A 22633-nucleotide genomic window follows, 5' to 3' on the forward strand; every position below is an offset into this window, starting at 1 on the left:
CATACTTGGAAACGTTAAAATGGGAAGTCCTAGCCCACCCGCTGTATTCTCCAGACATTGCTCCCTCTGACTACCACATGTTTAGATCAATGGCGCATGGCCTGGCTGACCAACAAGTCTGATCTCCTGAAGAAGTCACAAATCAATCAGGAATCATAAGAAGCAAGTTAAAAACGCACACAAACTCCACAAGTTCCCTAAAGTCTTTCGCTTGCTCATTTTTTCTCTTAAAAAGCTGCAAAAACATGTCTCAAAATCGTTTTTATAAGAGTTAACAATTTGATCAATGTCTGTCAGGTGTCCCAGAGTAATTTTTCTATTTTTTACAAATTCCTGTGGCATTTTAAATCTGAAGTTTTTGTTATAACATTGATCAAGACTTTTGGAGTTTTGCACAGTCACAAACGTTTAGGTACTTTGAGGTGCAGATGAGCAACTGCTGGAACACTTATGCGACAGTTAAATTACAAGCACACTTAAACAGTAAGTACTTCCATTTGCTTATACACTTCGATGACCTGTAGATCAGACTTCTGCAATTCTGTGTTTAAAATTTCTACTCAATGAAATACATCAGTTGCACTCTTAAATTAAAATAGTACTAGGACCTGATGCTTTCGCCAATACCATACCATGAATTCCCTAAACAATAGAATATTGTTATAAAAACTACATGAGCTGTTTATAATTTTCCCTTATAGCCCTCAGAAATTTTATTCATACTACCCATCTGCAAAATAAAATTATATATAAATATAAATATTAATCACAATTCAATAAAATTCTGATTGTAATACAGGATGTCTGTAAATAAAGTTCCAGTTTCAAATGCTGTAGAAAGAGAACCACTGCTCAAAATGACATCAAATTTGAACAGCATGTTACTGACACAGGGTGAAGTGGCGGGGGAGGGGAGGGGGGGAGGGGGGAATTGCCCAATACATGACACTGTAAGCATCAGAATATGCATGCCAAGAGACACTTGGCATGCAGCTGTTCCTCAATTGACATGTGAGACATCCAACATAACTGTTTCATGAATGATCATGTAATGCTGATAAAGCTCTTTTACAAGAATGGCGGCCATGCACCAGTAGCCCTGCAGAAGTTCCAGAAACTCGAGGGTATGAAGAAAAGCATTGGATCAACATCTGCTAAGTGGCGGGAGAAAATGATTACAAAATCTGAAAGACATTTTCATTTGAAGTGCAATGTGGCAGAGAGAGGAAAGCAGTTTATCTGACATCTGTTAAAGATGTGGCCACAACATTTCAGGAGGGACTGAGCAAAGGTGTGCAACATGCAGTGCGTCAGGAATAGCTTGAAAGTTCAACATGCCTATGAGCACAGTGCATAAAATCCTTTGCAACATTCTACACTGCTATCCGTACAAAATCACCCACATTCAGGAGTTACTTCCTGCTGTCCTGCCAGCAAGACAAGCATTCACTCTGGAATTTCCTACTCACATGGAAGGGGAACATGAATGGCCATGCAACATTCTGTGGACAGACAAAACCCATTTCCATCTCCAAGAACTCCAATACACACAACAGCAGAATATATGCAATGGAAAATCAGCACGCACACTAACTGATACCATTTCATTCTGCAAAAGTGACTGTGTGGTGCGGGTTGACGGCATTGTTTATTGTAGGGCCATATTTATTCGAAGAGATCCTGTGGGCCCTGTTACCTGTACCATCACTAGTAAACACTAGGAGAGTCTTTTGCAACCAAGATCATTTCAACCCTTCAGCAGCATGGGTGTGTAGATAGGATAATTTTTTTGCAATATGGTGCTCTTCTGTACACCACACAGCCAGTGAAGTGACTACTAAGAGGCATTTTGGAAATGCTAGAATTAACAGCCCCCATTTTCCCTACAGTCTGGCCATCCACATTACCTTATCTTAATCCATTGGACTTCTTTCTGTGAGATTATCTGGAAGATGTGTTCAAAGGCACTCCGGTTTGTTGTGGAACATGCCGTTTCTCAATTTCAACTTGCATGGAAAATAGTGGAGAGCATATTGAACATCTTTCACACCGATCTTTTGACAACTGTTAACTGATGTCACTTTGCTTTTACGTGGTTTTTAGCCTCAGGACAATTAAAAACCAATTTTTATCATCTGATGTGGTATGACCTTGGTGTGATGGATGGGCTCACCTAACAGTGCCCCGACCGTTGACTGTCAAACTTTTTGCATTTGTATACACTGAACAGTACGGATGGTGTAATCTGCAACTCATATCACAGTCGTCATATTGCTATATCTGTAATTTTTAGCCAACCTCATTTACATTAAGATGCTTACAACACTATCTACTGAGAAAATTTCCCATTACATTTTTGTTTCTTCCACGATGTTTCACCCTGCATCAATAATAGGCCATCCAAATTTAACATCATTCTGAGCAATGGTTCTCTTTCAATGGCAATTTGAAACTGACCCTTTAATTATGGATAACCTGTATAAAGCACACTCAAAAACATCTCCGTTTGAGGGTTATACAGCCCAGAATCGGTATACCAATCATGCAAAGTCGCTGTGAGCAGTGAGGCAATCATCCTACTGACACGTTTCAAGATACCTGTTTGGTAAAACACCATGTCCTGCTGCGCGATGAAGCTCATAACTGTCTGCTGCATATCCTGATTCGATTAACATTTCTATGCCTTTTTTAAGGAACTGAAGGCATAATTGCATGGGGAATGATCAGGACTATAGAGTGGGTGCTCAAAAGTCTCGCACTTAAATTAGCCTAACTTCTGTATTACGACATTTGCAATATGAGGATATGGATTACCATGAAACATCATTCCCCTAGTCACAGTTTTCCACAACGGCGGTTTTGACAGACAAGCTGCCCCGTACACATTCTTCATTCTCCAACAGATGTCTACCAGTGACGGCCAAGAAAAGAAATACAGCAAGTTGATCCTGTTTGGACACATCTAGTAATAACATTTTCATAGTTCACATTTCCACAGTTACGACATACACATCAGAAAGAAATGAATGTCAAACTAATGCCTTGTCTACAAGTTGGTGCTTATATACTCACAGCAGGGTCGTGCTATGCTGCTTATATGCTGCAGCAATACCATCAAACAGAAACTTTTCGATTGCTCCATATATACATTTAAATAAAAGCCATGTACCATGTAGGAATTATATGAATAGGATGGAAATCAGTAAATGTGTTATACATACAGGCATTACTATTTCGAAAAAATTTGATGATTTATTCGAAACAAAAAGCTTCACAAATTTGGCAAGTCAATAACGTGTTAGTCCATTTCTGCCCCTTGTACAAGCAGTTATTCAATTCGGCATTGATTGATAGAGTAGTTGCTTGCCTTCTCGAGGGATATTGTGCCAAATTCTGTCCAACTGATGTGCTAGGCGGCAAAATCCCAAGCTGGTTGGAGGGTCCTGCCCATATTGTTCCAAACATTCTCAATTGAGGCAGATCTGGCAACCTTGCTGGGCAAAGTAGGGTTTGGCAAGCAAGAAGACAAGCAGAAGGAATGTTTGCTCTGAGCACATTATCTTGCTGAAATGTAAGCCCAGGACAATTTGCCACGAAGGGCAAGACAACTGAACATAGAATATAGCCAATGTACTACTGTACTGAAGGATGCAACATGACAACCAAAGAGGTCCTGCTATGAAAAAAAGCACCCTAGACCTGTAGGGCCAGATGGTGGGCGACTGTCAGCCTCGTATCCAAAGATGTCCACAGCATCTCCAGACACACCTTCAACGGTCATCTGAGCTCAGTCCAAAGCAGGACTCACCACTCAAGAGAACTCCACTCCAATCAATGAGATTATAGGCTTAATATTCCAGACAGCGCTGCACAGTCTTGTCGGCATACAGAGGTCAATGGCAGCCAGCAGAAGGCGTGCCATGAGCTCAATCCCCTTTCTGTAAGCTACCTACTAATGACTTTTTTTTAGTCACTGAAGCGCCAATTGCACACAGCATCAACGATAAGGCTGAATCCAGGACTGAGTGCCCCCCTGACAACTGCTCCATGCTTACCTTCTGTAATCTCTAGGTCGACTGCTTCCTTCATGATGCTGCATTTGGCCATGGTTCACTCATTCCTGTCAACACTGTCTAATAATGGTAGCACTCGTATTCAAATGTTGATTGATTTATCAATCATCCCAACCATTTTCTTTGAGCCCAATTACATATCATTTCTCAAATGTTGACATCTGTGTACACTGCTCATGCACCTGTCTGCTAGGCTTATTACTGTCCAACTGAGAATACACAATGAAATTCATAAAGCCTTTAAGCTTTGTTATCATCAAGTCCCCTGTTTACTATGCTTGCCAGCTACATGGTGAAACTGCACTATAGTTACACATTCATCCATTAGCTGCCAACATTTACAATTTTGCATTTTCTGCCAATACTTGCAAAAATATCAATTTGTGATCCACTTGCATAACTCTTTTGTCAGAGGGCAGGTGGGCAACCAGTGGAGCACAATTCGTGTCAATGCATTCTGAGAAAGAAATCTGTGGGAGAGAGAGCATTGTACTCTACCTAGGAAGCATTTTCAGATATTTCCGCCAATGCTCGGGTTGCCCCAGGTTTGCAGTTCATGTAGCAGACCAATGATACAAACTGAAAAAAGAGAAATATGTTTCCAGTCTAAGATTGAAGTTATGCAACAGCACTTTTTAAGACAGTTATTGTAAAACAATGTTGACATGTGAATAAATGGTGAATGTAAAATGAATGCAGCCTCAAAAATGCTTGTTCTGATGCATAATTTGTTGCCGTGGCATGTCGAGAAAGGAGCACCATTCATATTGGTGTTTTAGCCCATAAACATGAACGTCACACATGCTATAGATCTGACTTTACATACTAAGCGATGCTGTCGCATCCTGTGTCATGTGATGAGGTGGCTTGTGGCCTTATTGAAGTACGTGAATCAGGCCCCCAGGTCAGCAAATGTTGCCCACACCTGTCTTAGATTGTGTAAGCTACTGTGTTGTACAAAAGGCTGAGAGAGAATGTAAATATTATTCAGCTTCTTTCTGGACTTCAATCTGCAGCTCTTAGGAAAGGGCACAGTAATTCACTGAGACCCATACAAAGTTATTATATGTTCTAATCTTAAATTATTCCAAGAAATTTCCTTGCTGGCAAAGATTTTTTGATTGTAACCTGAATGCCGAGGTAAAGATTGTGAGTGTTACACTGCACAAACAATGCTCTATTCTCTTCCTAGTTTATCCAAAACTTCCATTAAGAGATTTCTCCCAAAACATTAAACATCCTGTCATAACACTGGTCACTAAATTTTCAGAGTGCTAACTTGTGCAGAATTAAAATGTCTTTGACAAGATCAAATAATGTTTCTGATGAAGTTCTAGTCATAGAATAAAATCCAATGAAAAAGTAATCCATGGCCAAATCACAAGCGAACTGAGACTTGTTCAGTTTGGAACACGTCAGAGGTTTCATCCAATAAACTTGAAAAACATTAAGAAGTTTTTATTTCATTCATAATTCCTGACAAGCCTACAGCTGCCATCATCTTGAGAATTTTCTGTACCTGAATTATCAGAGTGAAGCCATTTGTAACTATCTGTCTGTAAGCAAGATTTTAATTCTGCCACTTTTCTGCTCAAGCCTTTTAAGAACATCATAATGTTGAAATTTTCATCATTGTTGGACACTCATATAGGAAGACCCTCCCTCACCAATGCCTTTTAATATGCTGAATATTTTCAATGACACATTTCAATTACCCACCATTTGTTCCAACTTAAAAGCTTTTTACACCATTCCTCATACACGACTTCTAAACTACGTGCCTATGGAATATTGTCTCAGCTGTGTGACTGGATTCATGGTTTCCTGCCAGACAGGTCACAGTTCATAACAACTGATGGAAAGTCACAGAGTAAACTGAAATTAATATCTGGAATTCCCAACCAAGTATTACGGCCCTCTGTTGTTCCTGATCTACATAAATGATTTCGAAGATAATCTGAGCACTCCTCTTAAGACTGTTTGCAGATGATGCTGTCATTTACAATCAAGTAATGGTCTCATATAATCAAAACTAATTGCAAAATGATTTAGACAAGATACCTGTATGGTGCAAAAAGTGGCAAATGACCCTAACTCATGAAAAGTGCGAAGTTATCCATAAACGAATCCGCTAAATTGCAGTTACGTGATTAATCACAAAATCTAAAGGCTGTAAACTCAACAATTACGAATAACTTAAATTGGAATGATCATGTAGATAATGTCGTGGAAAAAACAAACCCAAGACTGTGATGTATTGGTAGAACATGTAGAAAATGTAACAGGTTTACTAAAGGGGCTGCTTACACTACACTTGTTCACCTTCTGGAGTACTGCTGTGTGGGCTGGGGTCCACATCAGACAGGATTGACAGAGAACACCGAAGAAGTTCAAAGGAGGGCAGCATGTTTCGTATTATCGCGGAATAGTGGGGAGAGTGCCACGGGTATGATGGATGAACTGGGGTGGCAGATATTTGAAAAAGGGTGTTTTTCACAAGACCTTCTCATGAAATTTCAAATACCATCTTTTTCCTCAGAGTGTGAAAATATTTTGTTGGTGACCACTTACATAGGGGAGAATGTACATCATAATAGCATAAGAGAAATCAGAACTCTCACAGTAAGATTTAAGTGATCACTTTTCCCCAGACACTGTTCGAGAGTGTAACGATAGAGAAATTGTTGAAGGTGGTTCAATGAACCCTCTGCCACACACTCAATTATGAATAGCTCATTAGTCATGTAGATGAAATGACAAAATTGGTTGAATGACATTACTAGTTTCAAAGATTTTTTTTCTTACACACACACACACACACACACACACACACACACACACACACACACACCTCTACAATTTATTTTCATAAATGCATGTGTTCGTACACTGGGACAACAGTGGTGGAGCTGCTGTCCAGATTAGAACAGCTGCTGTATCTCTCATGATGAATAGCAACAATCTCATCGCTTCAGTACGCTGCAACCCCATTTGACGCTGCAGTGTTTCCAAATTTGTGGCAGCAGCTACACCAGGTATGTAAGGTTAGTAGCACCCTAAAGTAAGGAAGAACTCTAAGAGACAAATACATCAATGTAGCTGCAGTTGGCACATCTGTGACATTAAGATACTCTGTGTTCATATATTGCCTCTCTGTTTAATATATTACCCACTCAAATTCTTTTATAGGTACAATTACCCACAATACCCATACCAACTGCTGTCCCTGCCTTCACTATGCTTCTGGATGTAAAAGAACTGTTCTATTTCTAAGCTGCAATTTCTTTCTTTGTAATGATAAATATATTTTAACACACTGGTTAGGTCATCTAAGTGCTTTCTGTTTTTGTTGATGCCTTATCAGACCTCCTAGTTCAGTTATCTTGGTGTTGCTGATGGCACCAACATTATTTCTAAGAACAGGGAACCGAAGGAGCTAATGAATTGCAAGCAAACATAATACACCTAAAATTAAACTGATGTCTCTGAAGTGGAATTTAGTTTTATTTCAACATTCGTTTCTAGTTTGGCATTTTGAGGTTCCTTTTCCTCTTCACATCCCCGGCTCCAGATGGTGAAGCCAATATCTTCACTCTGCAACACGCCCTTTTCTGTCATACCCAAAGGTGGCATCTGATGCCTACAAAGAGTGTACAATACTGGAGGACAGACAAATTAACTGACACCTTAAACAGAAAGCTAAATTCACCAAATTCACACACATCATAGGACTTCTGGGTGAATCTAATGCATTTTGTACCACATGTGAGGCACAACAATTATTAAAAGGTATTCCTGTCTAGCTTTTTTATTGCCTATGAATAGCCCAACTGAGAATAAACTATCCCCTTCGTCATAATAAATTATTAATGAAACAAGAGTTAAGTTACTAACTTTAACTGCATTGTTCCAAAAGAAAACATATTCTCTACTATATATTCCCCCCTCCCCCTAAAGAAGGAGAATGTAACCTGGAGGAATCCCACCTGGATGTAGGTTTTATTGTTGGTACAGGTGTGTAAGTGTTAAGTGTTACCCTTAGAAGATGTGCCAAGTCAAATATGGCAAATTTAGAGTTATATATTTTAGACCAAATTTAAGTCCCTGCCCCCTTCCTCTAGCATTCTGCTTAAACACCTTTAAATTTCTGTAATTTGACTATTACATTGCCTTTCATCTACTGTGAAAACTGAACACTTACACCAAGCTTGAAATAACACCCAGATTTGTTTATTGCAAGCTGCCTCTCACAGCAATTAGGTCACAAGAGCACATAACTAAAACAGTACACCCTCAATATCACTGAAGTTCCCTCCTTTCTGAGTTGGTTAAGCCATACGTTTGCAATAAACAGGACATCTGGATTAAAATACCAACTGTCAGCAAATTTTTGACTGTCAAGATAGACAAATAATATTACAGTAACTGCATTACTAAACTGATCTCATAGATTTCAAAGTTCTTCATGAGCATACACAGAAGTACCTCAACTGCACTGGAAATGTATATGTAAAGTTTAATTTCAAGTGGAATTCTCTTCAGTTGTTCTAGAAAAGAATTACAAATCCAAATTCTTAGTGATACTTTCCAAAACTGCCTACCTATTCTGGCAACAAAAATCAGTTTATATATTTGGTGGATCACATCAGTATATCACTGTTAACACTGATTCTATGCTCACAAGTCTGAAGTTTAAAAATCAGCTGCTTATCTTTTATATTTGCAAATGGTCTGTACTTCATTTTGCTATTCTGAATGAACTAAACCCCCCACTTTTCTTGCTGGCCTCTCACATGTACAATAATGTTATTTATTACTCCAGCTCAGGATCGTCGTCATCTAGCAGCCACAGCACTAGACTCCAGCCCTGGAGGTCCCACATTCAATCTCGTATAGGGACGGGCATTTTTTCCTCACTGTAGTCCCTCCATGATGGTCCCAGGTGCTCTCCACCTGCTGTCAAATGAGTATTAGAGACCTCTTGTGGGGTAAAAGATCCGCACAATTGGTTTGCAATCATCCCGCTCCTAGTGCTGCTGTAAAGAAAGTCTGTTCTGTGGGAAGGTGGCTGGTGAGGGAGGTGGGAGGGGGTGGGTGACGCACAAGGACAGACATTCATAGTATGATTTTGTGGGGATACACTTCACAGCCAACTTAACAATGGTATGCCAAAGAATGCAATAATGTACAACACTATGTCAAAGAAGGGAGTACTGTACAACAATACACCAAAGAAGGCTATTGACTTGTACAGCATTATGCCGAAGAATGTTGCACAACAGTATGGCAAAGATGGCCATAATGTACAACAGTATGTCATAGAAGGGAATAATGTACAGTATGTCATAGAATGAAATAATGTAGAGTGGCATGACATAAAAGAACAAGATTTTTTCCCGTCTTTCTTTGTTGCACAGTACAGCAGAGGGTTCCAAAAATATCAGAGGTACAAAAACTCCTAAAGGAACAAAATCTGCACTCTAAAACTGAGTGCACTGTTTTAGCTTTCTAGCTACTTTTTAACAGAATATATGGTATTTTCTGCATGATAAACTGAAACGTCTATCACTTGAACTCGTCATTCTTATATCAATACAAAAAACAAGTCCAACAATTTCATGATGTCGTCCCTCCAATGAAATTTAGTTTTTATAGGATACCACCACCTCCCATGGAAGTTTTTGTGGATGCCCATAATGTTATATATAACTGAACAGAATAAAATCACAAATATATCTATGTACTATGAAATAACCTTCAATTTTGATTTACTACGAAGTTTCATCACACTAATACCTGTATGTGGGGTGGAAATTGTTCAACTGTCATTGCCTCAGAATTCCTTTGTTTGTCAATCTGACGGTACATGAGCATATATGCATTTGTGCTTGAGCTGTATGCACCTGAATAGTATCCCCTTGATGGTCCACCACCATACGTTTTAGTGATGTCATCCTGAGTTATCTGGAAACAGAATAAAACCACCATAAGAATAAGAAGAGCACCCGATTTCTAAAACACTAAATTAGACAGTCTTCACATACCCTAGTCACAATCTGATCATTGAAACAGAACCATTCATTTTTCTTAAAGTCTTTGATGTAAGCATAGTAATGGCCTCCCGATGCACTTCCTGAGTGTATCATAATAGAAAACAATTCATACACATAAGGTCCTTTCTCATGAGTGTGTCTCCGATTTTTCTCGTTTTCATGGTGATTTGCACAGCTGCCCATATCTATTCCTTCATCATCTTCCTGAAAAAGAAAAGAAAAATTATGTTACTACTGATTTACTATAAACGTCAGTTTACTTTTATTATGTGCTACCAGAATGAACAGTCTGGGTAACATTACCACACAAAAACACTTAAACCTTAGTACAATCAGGAACTAGCTTGGAAAAGTGACAAAACACAGCCACACTCCAGTTCAAAAATTTTTGCACAATACCACTTACTGCAAGCATATTAAGCGATTGCAAAAAAACCTCTTTGCTGAGAGGTGCAACAGTTTGCTGTAAAAGCCCAAATTTTCAGAAGAAAAGAAAGGGAGTGCTCATGGAGCAGAAAGCAGAACATATCTGCACAATTTTAAAACTGTAGAAATCGATACAGTGTAAATTAACAAAACAGACATCTGATGTTAAGCAGAATGAGATTATAATGTGTACTGCTGAGCAATGAAGTGTCCACAAAAAATATTTCACTGACATTATAATTAATCAGTTATAGCATGTCACATTTGCGAGTAAGCAGAAATATGAATTTTTGTTATCAATGCAGAATATGAACAGCATGTTTCCAAAAGAATTATACTTTGTTTCATTTATCTCATCCAAGATGTTTCAATGCATAACGCTAAGACTTACATCACTCATTTACTGCTAGGTTGTAAACTGAAGAAGATGTAATGCCTAGGAAATGTCACTGCACCCCTTGAGAATGGAGCTGCAGCTCTGAAACACATTGTGTAACTGTGTAAGGTGGGATTATCCTACTCATTCTTATACAACTCTGATTTTTTTTTATGATCTCTTTTCATTACTAATCAGGAGGTGGGAGGGGGGGGGGATAAACCTGAATAAGAGTAATACACAGAGGAGGATTGATGATGTCAGCTGTTTTTATTTGCCACTGAACAAAGAAACAGGGTGTATATGAAATTACCAAATTCTTATTCATGCAGAATTTCACTAAATTTTGTTAATTCACAGTATAATTTACAGTCACCTGATGAAAATGATACAAACAGTTCATAAGGAACATTTTATATACAGAAATATTTATAATTTATACAGCTGTAAACTACGAGATCACTGAAATTCCACTCCACTAAAAACTGTTCGTTTTTATATTGACAGAGCTTATTTGAGAAGTCCCCATTCTCCCCTTTAAAAGGGAGCATTTTACTTTTTCCTTCCTAAATCTTAATATTTCAGAAGTTATTTGTATTCAACATTTTTGTTTTCCAGAATGTTCCAATCATGACATGTAATTATTTCTTAAATCCAATTTATAACTCTGGAGCCCTAATTCTTCTCTTTCCAAAAATGGATACCTTTATGGAAATAATCCATTAGTTTACTAATTTAACCAATTAGAAAATTCTTGGCAAACTTTGGGAATCCCGTGTACATTAGAACTTACCGCCAAATAGTACCTGTGATTTGTCATTTTCTAATTATAAAGCCTTTAGTTAAGTAACTTTGCTTCATTGCCTATTGTACCATTCAGTTTTTCTATATTTTATATTAATATCCAAAATGTAACAGTTGTGTATTTTTACTGTTTTGTAATATCTGTAATATGCACGTCTATAAATAGGTGACATATACAAAGCTGCAGTCAGGCAGGTTCCAGCGTTGAGCTTCCAAACTTCTACGTCAATTGAAATGTCTTTTGTTCGGTATTATTACAGGGTGTATACGGGGACAAGGAAAAAAAATTCCCGTATTATTCCCGGATATCTCGTTTAAAAAATACGCTTTTTCCCGGGCGAGAATACACTTTTTCTGTGCTAAGTGACAGTAGATTTTCCGTAGACTTTCCCTCGGAACTGTAAAACTTATCAATTCTTTGAATAGTTAACGTTTTATACAATCGTGTAGAACTTCCCAAAAAAATAAAAAAAGAATAAAAGGGGAGAAGTGTTGGAAAGTCCTTTGATTTGCAGCAACATATATGTTGCATATTTTCGTATTACAAAAGTGTAAATTCGAATTGCACCAAACACAGCACGTTAGTTTGTGGAGCGTTGAAACCGAGGTTGCGATGTCCTTTTGTAAGCGACTCATATCTCAGCCATGAGATTGGCAGCCGATGACAGCAGCTATTCAGAGCATAGGACACGTGTTATAGTCAGCCAATAGCAAGATCACTGGTTAAATAGTGCGAACACGCAAGAGGAAAAGTTAACGGTTTACATTAATGTACACAGTACCGTTATCTTCAATAAAAGCTAAGCTTTCACATATAATAATAGTCGCTAAGATTAAACGCTACAACAGAAGCATAGCTTACACATGTAATATTGATCTTTTTTACGTGTGTTATACTTTAAGATACATCACACAAATGTGCCAGTAGATGTAATATTATGACATAAATGTCTCGGCTCGAAATTCTTGTAAGTGGCTGGTCCTCTAACTGTTCAGTTTCGAACGCTCTGTGATTTAGATATCCATCCCACTTTCTCACACGTAACGTAATTCATCTTGGGTAAAAAGAAATTTACTTTGAAAGTAACACTTTTCTAACCACCGTTCGCAATACTATCCGAAGACTGTTAGAAATAGGTTCGATTTACCAGCTTCCATAGAGCGCCAGAAAACAGGCATTATTGTGCGTGTGCAACTGCAGTGGTGTAGGAAGCCCGTATGTTCGTGTGTATAAAGCACTAAAAGAGATTACATTACACCATAAAAGAAACAGGGCATCAGAGGGTACTCCAAAGACCATCGGAATTTCGTAAACCATACTAAAATGCATAATTCGGCTTGAAGCGTGAATTGGCTTTTTCCAGATTCACAATGAAGTATGTCCCATCTGATATTAAGCTTTTCAGTGTGGTTTTTGGGATGTAAATTTTCTTGGAGTACCAGTACTCTACGATCTCATTTTTGGTTCTTTATAATGGCATTAATGCCATATATGGCAGAAGATGATAACGTGCACTTGAAATTCAGCAAAAATTTGGAACTAGGCAATACTGTAGAATGAAACACTTCGTTTCAAATAAAATGATTGCCTCAGCAGAAAGATTAAAAAAGCCAAATTTCTTTAGCAAACTTGCAAAAATAACTTCACTGTTCTGCAAGGCGATTAATGCTTGCTAACTTGGAAATAAAATAAAATCAGAAAACTGAAATTAATAATATATTTTTGCCCTCCATAATTATGTGAATGTATTTTAATTCACTTGATGGCTCCCCGGCCACAGAAATCAGTTTTTTTTTTTTTTTTTACTTAGGAGCTGTACACGAAGAGAAGCAGCGAACTCGCTTAACGTAAACACGCGTCATGTGGAGGTTAACCCCTCCCCACTACAACTCAAACAACTCTGTGCAAGCGTGAATCTGGCAGCTAGGGCGCTTGAGAAAAATTTTTCTCGTTTGCATCTAGCTGCTTGCTACTGTTACAGACACAGCTAAGAGCCAAACTTCAAGTAGCGGGAGAAGGTACTGCTTACACGCGAGTCAAATGCGCAACAGACCGCTGGCAATTGGTCAGACGAACCTAATGTGAACAGTTGTGACGTCATGCTTATAGCAAGCAGTTTATTGTTACAAAGAATTACAGTATGCGCCCCACGGCCTTTGACATATTTCTGCTATTTGCAAACGCTTGTGCGTGCATGGTTTTTTGTTGTTGTAAATTGCACATTTCCTTTGTCACTAAAGTTTTATTTTTTTCCCTCTCGTTTATATTTTATTGATGCAGTATCATTCTCCAGTAGCAGGATACAATAACATTCTTTACTAGAAAATCAATTCTACAGCCAAAATTTAAAAAAATTAACTGAAAGCTAAAACAATGAAAAATTCCCAGAATTCCGAAAAATTCCGGGGTTTTTCTCGGTTTTCTCCCGGATGAAAAAATTCCTGGGTTTTTCCCAGATTTCCCGGTTGTCCTGGGTCGTATACACCCTGTATTAATCGTGTAACTTTTTGTAGATGGCTGGTAATTAAAAAGTGAAGGTCTGCTTCACTCACTCAGACTTCTCTTTAATTTTGAAGGATGTGTAGTTTACTGATCTGTGTTGTGAAATGTAGACCATCCATACTATATAGTTAAAAAACAAATGAGTGAACTGAGAAAAGAAAAATATATTGTGTTGTGGTAGGTACTGTCTGTAAAACATAGCCATTACTGGAAGAAAAGTGGATTAATGGATGGATTTTAATGAGACTAAAGAGCCTTCAAGTAAGTTGGTAAGGGCACAGTTGGACTTCAACAGTATCATAAAATATTATGAATGATGATAACATGGTTATCAACAAAAATTTTCCCACAGCACACAGAAACTGACTTTCACATTAGCAAAAGAAACAGTGTGAAAAACATACATTCAAAACTCTTCCGACCATCTATTCTATGAAGATTTTAATTCTACCAGAGAATTTAACAGTTAATCTGACTGACCAGCACCATAAGTGCATTTTTCATAAACTGCAGTGCAGGACACTAATTCATTTTATGATAATTAATTGAAACCCTCGGCTGCCGACAGGTGGTGTTGATATACTGAAAACGTGTGCCACGACCCGGACTCGAACACGGGATCTCCTGCTTACATGGCAGAAGCTCTATCCATCTGAGCCACTGAGGACACAGATGAATAGTGCAACTGCAGGGACACTATCCACACACTGTCCACAATCCATATACATAATGTTCCTAATAGATATTTGCCCAGCCACTCATTACTCGCACTCACTAAGGTGATGATTCCTATAAGAGTTCGGGCAACCTGCGCACATTCGCACAGACGAAGGTCAATGGCCGCGTAGCCTTTCAACTATATATAAAGATAGTAACTCTTCCCGAAAGAACAGATACCATTGATGACCGCACAGCTTCTCTAGAATAAACAATAATTAATTGAAACCCTCAGCTGCTGACAGGTGTTGTTGATATACCTCGATGGGGACAGCTGAAAATGCGTGCCACGACCAGGACTCGAACCTGGGATCTCCTGCTTACATGGCAAACACACTATCCATCTGAGCCACCGAGGACACAGACGAATAGCGCGACTGCAGGGGCTTATCCCTTGCACGCTTCCCATGAGACCCACGTTCCCAACTGTCACAATCTACATATGTAATGTTCCTAATAGATATATGTTCTTTTGGGAACAGTTACTACCTTCATACAGTATATACTGTATATAGGTGAAAGGCTACCCGGCCATTGATCTTCGCCTGTGCAAACGTGCACAGGTTGCCTAAACTCTTACGAGAATCGTCACCTTAGTGGGCGTGAGTAATGAGTGGATGGGCAGCTGCTGTTGAGAGTATGCAAAATTTGGTGATGGCAGATCATCATTTGACCGTGCCGGAGATTACCCACGAGGTTGGACTGAGTAAAGATTCTGCACACACAATTTTGCGTGATGATTTGAACATGCACAGAGTGGCTGCAAAATTTGTGACAGTGTGTCGCCAGAACAAAAACATCTCTGTTTTGACATTGCACAGGGCCTTCTGGACACCACCAACACTGATCCTGGGTTTCAGAACACCATGATAACTGGAGATGAGTCATGGGTGTACGGGTACAATCCAGAAACAAAAAGACAGTCGTCGCAATGGAAGAAACCCAAGGCTCCAAGGCCTAATGAAGTGCGGCAGGTGTGAAGCAAAATCAAGATGATGCTCCCTGTCTTCTTTGATGTCCGTGGAATTGTGCAACCAGAAGGGCAAACAGTGACAAAGAAGTGTACTATCAAGATGTTCTCCGGTGACTGTGTGACACAGTTTGGTGCACAACACCAGACATGTGGACAGCAAAAAAGTGGCAACCGCATCACAACAACGGCCCCTCACAGTCATTCCACTTAATCCAAAATTTCTTGGCCAAAAATGGAATTACGGCTGTTCGCCAACCTCCCTACTCTCCAGACATGGCTCTTTGTGACTTCTGGTTGTTTCCAAAATTGAAGACGCCACTTAAAAGATCCAGTTTTGAGAGTAGAGAAGAGATAATGCGGAATACGAAGACTGAGCTGAACACCTTTCCAAAAGCAGATTTCCAGAGGTGTTTCCAGCAGCGGAAGGATCAGTGAGCTAAGTGTGTGCAAGCACAAGGGGCTTACTTTGAAGGGGATTAGGGTCCTAACCCCATCAGGTATTCGAAATATTTTTTCTGGCCCAAGGTCAGATACTTTTTAGACAGGCCTTGTACATTATGACAACCAATAGTCTCTCTCTTTGTGTAACACTTTTAGCACAGTGCCCACATGCCATATGTATGCACTAACTGTGTCATTCCCAACGGCACCCGTCTTCCATACTGGTGATCATCTACCGGCTGTCTGAAAGCTGGATTTCTAAATCTGACATGCAGCAAAGGGCTGCCATGAGACGATTAGCTACAATTGCTAGTGTTGCAAGAAGAAGTTTCTGTAGCCTCACAGTTTGCAGACCCTACTGCAGAGTTTGACTATTTTACTCATTTGTTTGATGGCTACATGAATCAATGCATCAAAAGTTAAATGAATCAGTTTGCTGCTAACATTCTGGCAAAAAACAAAGACAATTTGGCAGGGAAAAAAAGTTTTGCAGCATTAAAGGTCTTTAGTAAAGTTAAACAAAAGTTACTGATTTTTGAACATTATTTTGCATATGTGCAGCTTTCAGTGCCCCAAAAGTCAGCGTGCGTGCGCCAGCACACACACACACACACACACACACACACACACACACACACACACACACACACTCCACTCAAGATTTGTCGCAACTGCTTTTGTGTCACATTGTCCAGTGGTCTTTGTATCCTACACTGCCCCCCACAATTACCATGTTATCAGTTAAATGTCCCTATCTTTAAACATTCCTGTACTCTTTTTTGTGAATGTGGACAGAAACATAATTGTACCACTCAAAAGAGCAAGCATGCAAGACTTTCATTCTCATGATTTTAACAAGTTTCTTGTCATAATTACACTATCTATTTGAATAGTGTATTCTAAAATAAACTCTTACTTCTATAAATTATTGAGTATGCAGCCTAGGACTGTGTGTGAAGAGGCCAGTGATGAATGTGTTAATATCATCTATACACGACATTCTATCAGAGGCTCTTCAAAAGTATGACAGGACACACTCAAACAGAACTGCTTGAATTCTGAATATTTCAATTCTGATAAGTATTAATTCCCCCCATGAATTATGGACCTTGCAGTTGGTGGGGAGGCTTGTGTGCCTCAGTGATACAGATAGCTGTACCGTAAGGGTATCTGTCGAGAGGCCAGACAGACCTATGGTTCCTGACGAGGGACAGCAACCTTTTCATTAGTCGCAGGGGCAACAGTCTGGATGATCGACTGATCTAGACATGTAACATCAACCAAAACAGACTTGCTGTGCTGGTACTACAAACGGCTGGAAACAAAGGGAAACTACAGCCATAATTTTTCCTGAGGGAACACAGCTCTACTGTATGGTTAAATGACGATGACACCCTCTTGGGTAAAACATTCCGGAGGTAAAATAGTCCCCAATTCGATCTCCAGATGGAGACTCCTCAGGACATTGTTATCAGGAGAAACAAACCTGGCATTCTATGGATCGAAGCACGGAACGTAAGATCCCTTACTCAGGCATATAGGTTAGAAAAGTGAAAAAGGGAAATGGATAGGTTAAACGTAGATTTAGTTGGAATTGATGAAGTTTGGTGGCAGGAAGAACAGCGTTCCGGTCAGGAGAATGTAAACTGTAAAAATGTTAACTCCGTTCACAGGCCCTGGCAGATCCAGCGGTACTGACCAGCTACCATGTCATCCTCAATCCTCAGGCTTCACCAAATGTGGGTATGGAGGGGCATGTGGTCAAGCACACCACTCTCCCGGTTGTATGTCAGTGTCTTGAGACTGGACCCACTACTTCTAAATCAAGTAGTTCCTCAGTTTGCCTCACAAGGGCTGAGTGCACCCCACTAGCCAACAGCACTCGGCAAATTGGATGGTTACCGATCTGCTAGCCCAGCCCGACAACGCTTAACTTCGGTGATCTGACAGGAACCGGTACTGCCACTGTGTCAAGGCTGCTAGCATCCCGGTCAGGAAAATACAGGGTTATAAACACAAAATCAACTAGGGGAATGCAGGAGTAGGTTTAATAATGAATTAAAAAAAATACGAACATGGATAAGCTACTCTAGACAGCATAGTGAATGCATTACTGTAGCCAAGATAGACACAAAGCCCAGACCCACCACAGTAGTACAAGTTTACATGCCAACTAGCTTCATAGATGAGGAGATTGAATAAATGTATGATGAGACTAAAGAAATTATTCAGGTAGTTACAGGAGAAGAAAAGTTAATAGTCACAGGGAACTGGAAATCAATAATAGGAAAAAGAAGATGGAAACGAAGTAGGTGAATACAGACAGGGGCAAAGGAATGAAAGAGAAAGCTACCTGATTAAATTATGATTAAAGTATATTCTGTGTAAAATTCTATCATAGCTAACACTTGGCTTAAAAAGCATAAAAGAAAGCAGTATACATGGAAGAGATCCGGAGAAACTGGAAGATATCGGATTGATTGTGTAACGCTAAGAGAGATTTCGGAACCATGTTTTAAATTGTATGACATTTCTATGGGCAGATGTGGACTCTGACCATAATTTATTAGTTATGAACTGTAGACTAAAACTGAAGAAGCTGCAAAAAGGTAGGAATTTACGGAGATGGGACATGCATCAACTGAAAGAACCAGAAGCTGTAGAGAGTTTCAGAGGGAGCAATAGGGAACAATTGACAAGAACAGGGAAATGGAATACAGTAGAAGATCAATGGATAGCTTTGAGAGATGAAATTGTGAAGGCAGCAGAGGATCAAGTAGATAAAAAGATGAGGGCTAGTAGAAATCTATGGCTAACACATGAGATACTGAATTTAATTGATGAAAGGAGAAAGGAAATATAAACGTTTAAAAAATGAGACTGACATGAAGTGCAAAATGGCAAAGCAGGAATGGCTAGATGACAGATGTTAAGATGTAAAAGAATGTATCACTAGGGGGTAAGGCAAACGCCACCTACAGGAAAATTAAAGAGACCTTTGGAAAAAAGAGAAACAGTTGTAAGAATATCAAGAGCTTAGATGGAAACCAGTCCTAAACAAAGAAGGGAAAGCAGAAAGGTGGAAGGAGTATGTGGAGGGTCTATACATGGGAGATGTACTTGAGGGCAATACAAGCACCCGGGAGTAGAAAACATTCTGTCACTACTACAGATAGCCTTGGGAAACCCAGCCATGACAAAACTCTTCCATCTGATGAGCAAGATGTGTGAGATAGGTGAAACACCCTCAGACTTCAAGAAAAATATAATAATTCCAATTTCAAAGAAAACAGGTGTTGAGAGGTCTGAAAATTACCAAACCATTAGTTTAATAAATCACAGTTGCAAAATACTAAAACGAATCCTTTACATAACAATGAAAAACTGGTAGAAACTGACCTTAGGGAAGATTATTTTAGATTCAGGAGAAATGTAGGAACGCACAAGGCAATACTGAACCTTTGACGTCTTGTTAAAGACAAGTAAAAGACGGCAAACCTACTTTTACAGCATTTGTAGACATAGAGAAAGCTTTTGGCAATGTCAGCTGAAATACTCTTTCAAATTCTAAAAGTGGCAGGGGTAAAATACAGGCAGCAAAAAGATATTTATAAATGTACAGAAACCAGATGGCATTTACAAGAGTTGAGGGACATGAAAGAGGAGCAGTGGTTGGTGAAGGAGTGAGACAGGGTTGTAGCCTATCACCGATGTTATTCAATCTGTATATTGAGCAAGCAGTAAAAGAAACAAAAGAAAAATTTTGAGAAGGAATTAAAGTTCAGGGAGAAGAAATGAAAACTTTGAGATTCGCCGATGACACTGTAATTGTGTCAGATATCACAAAGGACTTGGAAGAGCAGTTGAACGGAATGGACAGTGTCTTGAAAGGAGAATAAAAGATGCACATCAACAAAAGCAAAATGAGAATAATGGAATGTAGTCAAGTTAAATCAGGTGATGCTGAAGGAATTAGATTAGGACATGAGACGCTTAGAGCAGTTAATGAGTTACGGTATTTGGGGAGCAAAATGACTGTTGATGGTCAAAGTAAAGAGGATATAAAATGTAGACTGGCAATGGCAAGAAAAGTGTTTCTGAAGAAGAGAAATTTGTTAAGATCAGATGGGTAGATCATGAAACTAATGAGGTGGTACTGAATGGAATTGGGAAGAAGAGAAATTTGTGGCACAATCTGACTAGAAGAAGGGATCAGTCAGTAGGACACATTCTGAGGCATCAGGAGATAACCGGTTTAGTACTGGAGTGAAGTGGGGGAGAGGGGGGGGGGGGGGGGGGGGGGAAATCTTAGAGGGATACCAAGAGACGAATACAATAAGCAGAGTCAGAAGGATGTACATTGCAGTAGTCACTTGGAGACGACGAGGCTTGCACAAGATAGAGTAGCATGGAGAGCTGCATCAAACCTGTCTTTGGACAGAAGACAATGACGACGACAAGAACAAGAACAACAACAACAACAACAACCACCACCACCACTAATATAGATCATAGAATTACACTTACAATGAGAAGGTAGTAGGGACCGAACAGGTTTTAATTAAATAAGCAATGTAAAAGTACAATAAGTGCAAGACTATCTTCCTGACACTCAAAATGTTTTCAACAAAGTAAATGCATCTGAACTGGAGAACACAGTGACAGAAGTACCCAATGATGAAAAAAGATTAAGCAACACAGCAAGCTTCAAAGTATCATACATCTGGAAGTCACTAAATAACAAAAAACTGTATAATTTACAATGATGTAATGGTTTCATTTATGATGATGGTCCCAACAAAGGATTGCAAAGCTGCATCTCAGGCCTCAAAATAGGTTAAATTAAATAGTTCATTGTGTAGAGAATGTTCAAAATATGTCGTGAAAGGTATATTTTGTGTCCAGTGAAATTACTGGTTGTATGAAAAGTGTGCAAAAGTAAATTTACAACAACTGATAAAAGATGATGCTCCCTACTGTTTGCTTATTGAAATGGTTGTATCGTAAGTACAGTGAACTCAAAAGAAGAAATTATTATAATATCTTTTTGCTGCCTGTATTTTACCCCTGCCGCTTTTAGAATTTGAAAGAGTATTTCAGCTGACATTGCCAAAAGCTTTCTCTATGTCTACAAATGCTGTAAAAGTAGGTTTGCCGTCTATTACTTGTCTTCAACAAGACGTCAAAGGTTCAGTATTGCCTTGTGCATTCCTACATTTCTCCTGAATCTAATCTTCCCTAGGGTCAGTTAATTATTATTATTAAATTATTAAACTACTTCAAAGTGACACAAACTGACAACAAATTTGACACTAAAAGAAGTAAATGTCAAACTAGTTAGTGAAAGAAAATCCTGAGTATGTGGAAAACAGCCAATTACTGAGCAAAGTGGCAAAAATTCACTCACACGTAACACAATGAATAATATTACAGAGAGCTCCTTCAATGGAACATTAAATGATTAACATAAATGGGCTACCTACAATCAAAACGACAATGTTCAGGTGCAATACTGGAGTTGACAAAAAGAATTTCCTTTTAAAATGTGATTCTATGTATAATAATAATAATAATAATAATAATAATAATAATAATAATAATAATAATAATACCTTTTAAAACAAGATTCTACGTATAATAATAATACAGTGTTACTGTACCATATTACAAGATCAATGTTGGCTCTAAAATTCAGTCCCATCAGCTAAACAAAGAATCTGATTAGCCATCAAAAACTGGGTATACTATATCAAGGTTGATGACAAAGATGGACTATACATTAATAGCTTTAAGAACTTAAGTAAAATGTTCATAGTTGTGTAAAATCCTAAAAAGCAAGGGAAAGTTATATATTCTGGCGGGGACGACAAAGCAGAGGTACAAACTGAAAATAAAAAGTATGGTTATGAAAGAGAGGAAGCACATGAAAAAACAACTACAACTTAAAACTCTGCTTTCAGTATGTGTAAATATCAAAATAATCTACCCAAATGAACACTGGTTAACACAAAATTAAACACATTTTAAAAAGAATTAATTGTTTTAAGCTAGCTAACAGTTTTTGTAAGAGAAACAAATCTCCTGGAGTTTTCTGCATTCTTACTGACTCATCAGTAGGTTATACAAAAAGAGAAAATGTTAGTTGTTCACATGAAGAGAACGTGTTTGATAGTTGCTCTAAACAGTTAGAGTGTCTGAATACAGTGGTTCTAGCAATTTACAGAATTCCTGGATGTGCTATAACTTAGCTAAATTCCACGGTCTTTT

General features: G+C 38.7%; 1 protein-coding gene across 14 annotated transcripts in view; it reads right to left on the minus strand.

Moving 5' to 3' along the window:
• The window catches only part of LOC126366003 (ubiquitin carboxyl-terminal hydrolase 47), a 150179-nt gene that overhangs the window by 70127 nt on the left and 57419 nt on the right, over positions 1–22633 (minus strand). For all 14 annotated transcript variants that reach the window (XM_050008847.1, XM_050008846.1, XM_050008840.1 and 11 more), the window contains 2 exons: positions 10118–10330; positions 9870–10037 (listed from right to left, as the gene is read on the minus strand). In XM_050008847.1, the coding sequence (XP_049864804.1) occupies positions 9870–10037; positions 10118–10330 (381 nt within the window). The remainder of the gene's footprint in view (positions 1–9869; positions 10038–10117; positions 10331–22633) is intronic.

Source organism: Schistocerca gregaria, chromosome 4 (genome assembly GCF_023897955.1).
Source record: "Schistocerca gregaria isolate iqSchGreg1 chromosome 4, iqSchGreg1.2, whole genome shotgun sequence".
In the NCBI taxonomy this organism is placed as follows: Eukaryota; Metazoa; Arthropoda; class Insecta; order Orthoptera; family Acrididae; genus Schistocerca; species Schistocerca gregaria.